This window comes from Peromyscus maniculatus, chromosome X, assembly GCF_049852395.1.
Source record: "Peromyscus maniculatus bairdii isolate BWxNUB_F1_BW_parent chromosome X, HU_Pman_BW_mat_3.1, whole genome shotgun sequence".
Lineage (NCBI taxonomy): Eukaryota > Metazoa > Chordata > Mammalia > Rodentia > Cricetidae > Peromyscus > Peromyscus maniculatus.
In genome coordinates, this window is record NC_134875.1 from 97,703,026 (window position 1) to 97,712,829 (window position 9,804).

General features: G+C 41.6%; 1 protein-coding gene across 1 annotated transcript; it reads left to right on the forward strand.

Moving 5' to 3' along the window:
* Positions 1–600: 600 nt before the first annotated feature.
* Positions 601–1,876, forward strand: LOC121825715 (uncharacterized). The gene is made up of 2 exons (XM_042269211.2): positions 601–806; positions 994–1,876. The coding sequence occupies exons 1-2, from the start codon at positions 663–665 to the stop codon at positions 1,783–1,785; spliced, it is 936 nt and encodes a 311-aa protein (XP_042125145.1). The 5' UTR covers positions 601–662; the 3' UTR covers positions 1,786–1,876.
* The last annotated feature ends 7,928 nt before the right edge of the window (positions 1,877–9,804 follow it).

Below are 9,804 nucleotides of genomic sequence, written 5' to 3' on the forward strand. Positions count from 1 at the left end.
AGAAAAACAAGTATAGGGTGGTAGGGTACAGTCACCAGGACTGACCCTGGAGGAGGACATGGGAAATATGTATATGAAGTAAAGAAGGGTAGGCAGAGCAAAGTGTCCTATGGATGGCTGTAAGTAGGGGTCTGGGTCCTGGTGGGAGTCTAGATGTTTGCTGTAGCACCGGATGGTAGGATGGCTAACATATATACTGATATTCAAATACAGAAATGTTACTTGGGAATGATTTTAGGGAAGACATTCAAGATATTAGCCCAAGATTATGGAAGACATATTGGAATAAACCATTGAGCAGGGGGAGTCTTGGGGAAGAAGTTGGAGAAGCAAATGCTCTGTCATATGTTCTGCCACAACTAAAGTGGATATATGAAGACGGGTGGCATGGAAAATTGCCTTAGAGTTGTTAAAGGGAAGTCTCCTTCTAAGACTGGAGTCTCTTTGCCTTCTCAATATCTTCCCCCCCATCAACAGAAGTGTCCCCAGTAGTACATCCTGCTTTCCTTCACCAGGGTCAGAGCCATGCTTTGTGATGTCAGAACACGAGCTCGCCTACTAGTGGTTGAGACCTTGATGACCAATCAGGCTTGAGGGGTGTGGCCTGCTTTGCTCTGGCAGTTGATGAGACCTCTCGAGGGTAACGCAACTAAATCCTGATAATGGCGAATGTGACCAAGAAATCTGCTTCCGGAGCGGATCTTTCTGCTTTTTCGATGAATACTCAAGCAGTGGCTATGCCTGTCACACCGATAAAGACCAAGGCGGCCTACAAACTTTATCCCCCAGGCATTCTTAATGGAACGGTGAGATGACCCACCCTACCCAAGCTCCCTCCTCCACTGATTCACTCTTGCCTAAAGTAACTACCTTTCTCTGGCCTGGCCTAAATCCCCTTACCTATCCTCACCTGTTCTGACAAAGAACCCTTCACAAGCTTATCCTGACCTTCACCCTAAATTAACTCTTGTGTCCTCCCTCTTGCCATTCCAGGGCCTAAAGAACAACAAACGTAGGAAACGTGGCCTACAAAGGAGTTGCGCCAGGAAGGATTCTGAAGAATTAACTCCACCCATGGCAAAGAAAGGCAAAGATTCACCACTAGTGGAGGAGTCGCAGCCTTTGATGGAGCAACCTACAAATCCTATTGAGGATCGACCCACTACCTGTGAAGCAAGCACCATGACTGATGGTGAAGAAGTAACTCCACCCTTGCTGAAGAAAGGTAAAGATTCACCACCAGTGGAGGAGCCACAGCCTCTGGTGGACCAAACTGCAAAGCCTGCTCAAGATCGACACACTACCTGTGAAGCAAGCACCATGACTGATCCTGAAGAAGTAACTACAGCTGTGCCAAAGAAAGGCCAAGATCCTGCATTGATGGACGAGCCACAGCCTCTGGTGGACCAACCTGCAAAGCCTGCTGAGGATCGACCCACTACTTCTGAAGCAAGCACCATGACCGATTCGGAAGAAGTAACTCCACCCATGACAAAGAAAGGTGAAGATTCACCATTGATGGAGCAGCCACAGCCTATGTTGGATCAAACTGCAATGCCTGCTGAGGATCAACCCAGTACCTCTGAAGCAAGCTCCTCAACTGATGCTGAGGAAGTAACTCCACCTTTTGAGAAGAAAGGCAATGATTCACCATTGATAGAGCAGCGACAGCCTCTGGTGGAGCAACCTGCAAAGCCAGCTGAACATCAATACTCAAAGCCTGCTGAGGATCAACCCAGCCCCTCTGAGGCAAGCTCCATGAGTCTCAAGGTGAATAGCCAATAGATGCCTATCTCGAAGATGGGAAATTCCCATTCCTATAAACAATAGAATTCAAAATTAAATTTTTAAAAATAAATGCATTCCAATTTGAAAATTTATGTGTCTTTGTGAGTCACTAATGGTGGAACTGGTAAAGGAGAAGAGAAATGGTGGCAAAAGAGGAAGTTTGGCTGGGTATATGACAAAGAAGGGATTTGGGACTCACAAGGTTTGGGAGCAGACAAGAATCTTGTGGGCGTGCATGATAAAGGAGGCACTTTGGAGGGGTATATGAGAAGAAACAGACCTTGGTATCAAGTGGTTGAGGACCAGACAAGTGACTTAGGTGGGTGTATGACACAGAGGGGCCTTTGGGTGGGTGTAGGGCAAGGCAGGTATTTAGGGTGCTACAGGGATGTAGGCCAGACAAGGAATTTGGTTGGGTTTCTGACAAAGAAGAGAATTTGGGTAAGCATAGGACAATGAAGGGACTTTGGCCCCACAAAGTTGAGGGCCAGAGCACAAATGAACTATCAGACCCATGGACATAATGGAGGGAGCATTAGGCACTAATGGTGGAAGTGGTAAATAGGAAGAGAAATGGATATACAGCAAGAGAGTGTGTTTGGGTAGGCATATGACAAGAGGGGATTTGGGTCTCACAAAGTTTGGGGGCAGAAAAACTTGGGGGGAGGTACATGATAAAGGAGGAACTTTGGGTGGGTATATGAGAAGAAACAGACCTTGGTATTAAGTAGTTAGGGACCAGAGAAGTGACTTAGTTGAGTATATGACACAGAGGGGACTTAGAGTGGCTATATAGCAAGGCAGGTATTTGGGATACTATAGGGATGCAGGCCAGACAAGGAATTTGCTTGGGTATGTAACAAAGAAGAGAATTTGAGTAAGCATGTGACAAAGAAGGCCTCCGGAGTTGAGGGCCAGACCACAGATGCACTGTCAGACACATTGACATAAAACGGATGGAGCATTGAAAACAATTTCCTCCTTTTACCTTATCTCAGAGATGGATAAAGAAGACTGGGTACCTCTACCTATGTATTTTGTAAGAGCAGGGCAAAACTTAGTGGTGTGAATTGCCACACCTATCTGAGGTGATGTGTGTGAGTGACAGTACTATCACCCCAAATAAAAGACACATTGCATTTTAAACAACTGGTGCTTTTATACCTCACCCTATAATGTAAGTAAAGTCTTTCAGGAGCACCAAACACTCAGCATATTAGAATATACTAATCACATCTCAGAGAAAGTAATGGAATTGGATGTGACAAGTATAACCTTCATCATCCTTTATAAGAAATTTGGGGGTTAGCGGGGCCTTCAGAGTGGGCTGCTTCCATGACAGGTCTAGCAGAGATGAGGGTATACTAAAGAGACACTTGTGTCTCTCAATCTATCAGACTAGTGAAACAATGGACTTCAAAGTAATGGGAATTTCTATAGTTATCTCATGCTGGGTGAAGGAAAGGTCTCCATCCAGAATGAGAACTTATCTCCTTAAAGAGATTTCACACAATTCTAACTACCAAATCACCTTGATAAAACGAAGGATCAGACAGCGATGGGTGAGTTGATGGTGGGTAGAAGCCACATCTTGACCACAACTGCTTAGATATGAACATGCTTGGCCCTCTAGTTAAACTTTAATCTCACTTCAAAACCTCAGATGTACATCAGAGACTTTGAAGGGATCTCTTTATCCCTCTTTCCAATGTGGCCACATTGAATAAGTCTCTCTCTCTCTCTCTCTCTCTCTCTCTCTCTCTCTCTCTCTCTCTCTCTCTCTCTCTCTCTTTCCTCTCTCTCTCTCTCTCTTTCTACTGTTAATTTGGATCTTTTAATTGGCTTACTGAGAATAGGTGGTTGAACTTAACTTCTTAGGGTATATGAGGTGTTACACAAAATTTATTAACACCTCTAATGTCAATACTTATTGTCTGAAAATATAATCTATTACTATGTTCTAAACTTACCTATATTTATGTAATAAGCATAAAAGTTTGTTAATTTATGGTGTCTTGGTTGCAGTTTCTATTGCTGTGATAAAGTACCATGAACAAATGTAACTTAGGGAGGATAGGGTTTATTTTGTTTGTACTTCCACATCACAGTTCATCATGGAAGGAAGTCAGTGTAGGAACTCAAATAGGGCAGGATCCTAGAGGCAGGATCTTAATGCAGAGGCCACAGAGGAGTGTTGCTTACTGGCCTGTTCCTCCTGACTTGCTCAGCCTGTTGTCTTATTGGTCTCAAGATCACTAGGTCAAGAGTGGTTATCACCTACAGTGAGATGGGACCTTCAACATCAATTATCAATAAGAAAATGCCACACAAGGTTGCCCACAGGCCAACCTTGGATGAGGCAATTTTCTCAGGTGAGGTTCCCTCTTCCCAAATGACTCTGTCTTATGACATTAAACTGGCCAACACATAGAGTACAGGAAAAAATCATGCCTTTATAGAAGGGATATGTTGAGAATATTTTTGACATAAGACTAATTTAGTAACAAGATGAGAAAGGAAAAATGGGAAAAAAGTAATCATAAATGCTGTGATGTTCTCATCCATAATATCAGCTAGTCACTAATTCCTTTCTAAACTTAATTTTTAAAAACAGGTGCTTTTATATCATTTAAATGCAAAAATTATGAATGAAAATATGAATGTAATTAATAAAACTAGAATATAAATGTAACAAGAAATGAGACTGGTTTTTACATTAAGGAGTGTATGGGTATAGTATCAGATCCTCAACTTGTGGGAAATGAAAATATATGATACATATTAGCATAACTTTAATCCTATTCTAAAGCTCTGGTAAGGGAAAAATATTTTAAATAGGTATAGTCATGTTCCTCCACTTTAGTTATACTAAAAGGCTAGCACCTTCTTTTTCGTATGGTAAAATCATGTGATTAACAGGAGTACAGGAATGGGGAGCTGAAGTTTGATTCCAAAGGAAAAGGAACAAAGATTTCTGCTCTATGTCTACCACAGGAATGAGCTTATGGACCAAGGACTGCTGCCTAATGAGTGGGACTTCTTCATCCCAGGAAGAACTACTCTCATTTTCAAAATGGAAAATCATTAAGTCCTTGTTTTTCCCTTTTCCAGAACTGATACCACATCTGAGAACAGAGGTAACATGTGCCCAAGGTCTCCATGAATGGGCCAATGAGTCTCACTCATGTATTTGAAACTTTGTCTCACTGCTTTCTATTAATTGGAAGATAGCCACAGTTATTATGGGCTTTAAGTTTCACACACACACACACACACACACACACACACACACACACACACACACTTAGCCAAAATTTAAATAAAATTATTTTACTTTACTATTTTCTGTTTCTTAAATTTAGGTACCTAGTCATATATGTTTAATATAATGTTTCCTAATTCTTTAAAAATTTTACACATGCATGCAATATATTTTGACTGCATTGTCTTTCCATTCCTCTAACTAATCCCTCCCAGATCCAAGCCCAACCTCCCTACCCACTTCATGTCTTTTTTTCTTATAAAACCTACTCAGTCCAAGCTCCTCATATAATGATGGTTGTGGGAAATGCAACTTGACTTACCATAGATGGCACTCTTAAACTAACTGACTTCTGTTCCCTGCCTTAGTTACTAGTCTATTGATCCAAAATGGCCATACCCACTCCATCAAGGCCACACCTCCTAATCTTTCCCAAATAGTTGCACTCCTTGGTGACTAAGCATTCATATTTTATTCCTAATTTTTTCATTTAAATGATAAAAAAAGAACCTCTTAAAATCGAGTTTAAAAAGGAACTAGTGACTAACTGATATTATGGATTTCATTCTCATTCTGTCATAATTCTCTAGAAGCCACCAACTGTCAGTAGTTTTCCAGTTAGACATGGAGAGTCCTGAGCCCTCCCCCAGTGCATCCTGGAATATTCATTGGCTTAATCTTATGCGGCCACCAACTGTCAGTAGTTTGTCCATTAGAGGTGGAGAGTTCTGAGCCCTCCCCCACTCCATCCTGGAATATTAACTGGCTTAATCTTATGCAGGCCTTATGCATGCAACCACAGCTGCTGTGAATTCACGAGAGCAATGACCCTGTCATATCTGGAGGACACTATTTCACTCTTGTCTCCTGCAGCCTCTGACTTTTAAAATCCTTTTAAATGCTCTCTGCAATGGTTTTTGAACCTTGAGGAGAGGGGTGTGGATGTCCATTTTGCAGCTGAGCATTCCACATCCATTATTTTTTGTAGGATGACCACTTTTGAATGCTTTTTTAAACTACAATCTACTGCATAAAGTTCTCTGAGGAGGTCTAAGAAGTGCACTGATCTGCAGTTATAGAAATATGAATTTAGAGTGCAGTTTGATACTTAATTCATTTAGCAAAATAATAGTATTAGGTTCAATCCTGAGGCCTGTGAGCTCCATAGCCATGTGTTCTCAGCAGGGGTTACAGCAGTGTGTGTTGCTTTCTATGGAGTAGGCCATAAGTTCACTCTTAAGCAGTTGGTTATCCCCATAAAGTTTGTTCCACTCTTGATTCATGGGCATATTTTGCTATGTTGTTCATTAATATAGCTTGCAAGATTCTTAGCTAGGTAAGACTACCAATGATCTTTACACACACACACACACACACACACACACACACACACACACACACACACACACACCAGCCTACATAGCACTTTCTGGTAGTACAAAAACTAGCCAGCAGGGAAGAAGTTACATGGTTAGTAACAACTTGATTTCTCCATGTCTTGGAATGAAAAGTATATGGTGTGTCCAGTAATAGGATCTTACCATATACTTCTGGTGGGCAAGAGAGAGCAATGCCAATAGCCTGTATTGTTTAGGGGTAGTTCTGGGGCATACCTGACCAACAGCTCCAGCTGAGAAATTCCACACCTTTCATACCTGGCACCAGGCTTTTTATTTAGCAAACTATGGCCTCTGGTTCAAGTATTAGCCATTGCGTAGGGTTAAATTGAACTTACGGGATAGTAGATAATAGAATAGTTGGTTTCCATATGGCTTTTAAAAAATATCCTTAGAGTTAGTAATTCTTCCCTCTACAACATTTTCTCATGAGGATTGACCTTTCCTTCCTGATCAGTTAATTGGTTATAAAACTAGAAAATGAAGCTAATGAATATCATCAAGGATCAAAAGAATGGGCTCTGAGTCTAACTCTGGCCCTGGGTAGACACATAACATTGTGATCTTCCAGGAAATTTAGAAGAAATCTAGTAATCAGCTTTCAGTAAAGAACTCCATTAAGAGTCAAACCAAGTTAGGGTTAGGGATAGGGTTAGGAAAAAAACAAGAGTCAATCCAAATGGGCCTTCTAACCTCATCTTTGAATGGAAATATGACCCTAAAGAAAGATGTCCATTTCAGAGACTTTAGAAATAGTATAAAGCCTGTCTAAAACATGTAGAACTACACAATGGTTTCTCTGGCCACTGCCTATTATCATTTCTGGTAGTGTTTCTCTTCAAATGCTTTTTTCCCCTGCTAATGTCCACTCCCATATCCTCACCTTAAGAATATACAACTTTACTATGCAACAATGTCTGTTTATTTTTATCTATTTCATACTGTGTGCCTCCTCCAAATTCTTTCAGTGGAGATCATGAGAATCAGAGATGCAAGTGGAGGCCAAAGGAGATTGTACTAAAACCGTTTATTTCGATCTAGTTATGATTGGATTTCCTCCATTTTCATAATGGTAAAACATGGACTCCTCTCCCCTGGCTTCAGATTATAGGATTTTCTGTTCCTTTTTTTTAGAATCCAGACCTAACTGCTGCTCCTGTCTCTTCTGTAACCTTGAAGACTACAGCCTGCAAACTGCAAGGTTCAGGTGGCCAGAGTAGGTTAGTCAGTATCTGGAAACACAAGAGTTCATTTGTATGTTGGGGATTGCTCACCAGGCTAAATCCTCAGACCTGGGGATTGTGATAAGTCTGCATATATAGTAAAGTGGATTAAACATCTAAATGTGTCCTGTGGATGGATGCAGGTAGGCTGGACCTTTTTGGTAGTTTTGATGTTGTCTATAGCACAATGAAATGTGTAAGGACCAGGCCAGATGGAGGGATTGGAGTCTGCAGAAGCGTAGAGCTATCTATGTCAAGAAGCTGGTGGCAATACTAGGCATGGGCACTGGTTGTGGGAATAATCTAGACATGGCAGAATTGTGGAACAATAAGCATCAGAGTTGTACTCAGCAGGCTAACCAAGAAGGAGAACACAGGAAGAATGGGTATGGAGTGGGGTGGTTTAGGTGGTGCAAGGTGTCCTGAAGGTAGATGTGGGAAGATATGGGTAGTATAAGTCCTGGTGTGAACACTGATTTCAGGTGTAGTAAAAGATGAAATTCTGGCACTAGGCTGGTGCCTTGGACTTGGGACCCCTTCAAAGGCTAGAGGCCTCTACTATGTTTTGTAGGTTGTCTGACTAGGCTGGGGTACTGAGATAACTCAGCAGGATGTGGGAAAAAGTGTCAAGATTATGTTTGGGGTTACTCCACAGGCTCAATCCTGGAAAGGGCAAGGGAAATCTGGGTATAGAGTTGAGTTGTAGAGATATACAAATGGTCCTGTGAGTCTTGTTACAGTGGCAGGTCATTGCAGGAACTGAGATGTTGCCTAGCACAGGAGTGCACGGTAGGACTAGGCTGGAGCAAAAATTTGGGATCCTGTGAAAAACTACTAGTGAGAGCAAGCAGCTATTCTAGGGTTACCTGATGATGTTCCAAGCAGTTTACACTCCAGAGCATTTGGAAAACAATTATCTGGTGCAGAGGACGTACTCACGGTAACATGAATCTTAAAAGGTCTTATAATAAAAAACTCAGAGCAAGATATTGGGGTGAAAGCTGAAAGATCAGAGAAGCAGAAGAAGCCAGGCACAAGTTGTAACTTCTAGGAAATCCTCAGTCTCAAGAGAGTGAGTTCTTATTTTCTCAAGCTTTATATACCTTTTTCTGCCCTGTCATCTTACTTGCTGGGATTAAAGGCGTGTGTGCTTCCCAAGCAAAGGCATGAGATCTCAAGTCTTGGGATTAAAGGTGTACCAAAAGTGATCAAGTGAGCCACAAAAATTTCCTTGTTGTTCTCAGCTTCTTATTTCTAAAGTGTTCTGTGGCTGTTTCTCTTCCCAGATAGAAAGGAAAAATGATACTGATCTGTAGTGGTGTATGCCACTCATTCAGTTATTGTCCTCTATTCCTTTTCCTCTGGGCCTGTTGATTTTTTGTGTGTGTGTGTGCCCTGACAGACTCTCAGGAATTAAACAAATGTGAATGCAATTATCTTCAACAGAAGGACTGATTTGATGTTTTTCTCCATAGATATTCCCCTTTGACTCAAACCAGATTATGTTTATTTTTCCTTTGTGGTGAGGGGATATTGTCCAGCAGGCTATTGCTTGGGAGACACAGCACTCACAGGTCTACTTACCCCAGAAAAGGAACCTAGGACAGACCAAGGTAATCATTGTATCAAAATTCAACTGTGAGAAACAGTGAGTTTTATTTGGGTCACTAACAAGACTATAGGTGAGGGGGTTACACACAGGAGCCATTAAAGCAGTTGTATCACTGAAATGGCCATCCCAGTATGGGTGACAGCCTACAAAAGCTGGGAACCTGCAGCACACTGCAGACAGATCAACAGGCTGGAAAGTTCTTTTCCAGGAGGCTCTTCAGAGATGCAACCCTGGCTCCCTGAGCATTTTGCAGGCAGATCAAAAGTTGAGAATCTCTTCTTTCAGCAGTTTGCCTTATCAGAGTACCCTCACTAAATAGTATCTATAAATCTGGGAGAGGGGCCTTCCAGAATCTTCCAAGTTTCCACATTCTTAGATATGTGAACTTTTGTTTACTCCCCGAGTCTCGGTACCCTCATCCTCCCTCTTGGAGAGACTGGTTGAATTCTGATGAAATTGTTAAACAATAGGGAGCTATATGAACATACTTCTAGGTTAAATAATTCATATTTACAGTAACAC

Excerpts from the sequence above, each read along its gene's own strand:
- LOC121825715 (XM_042269211.2), top strand. The coding sequence starts at position 663 with ATGGCGAATGTGACCAAGAAATCTGCTTCCGGAGCGGATCTTTCTGCT. Across the intron at positions 807-993 it reads CAGGCATTCTTAATGGAACG|GGCCTAAAGAACAACAAACG; the intron begins GTGAGATGACCC and ends TTGCCATTCCAG.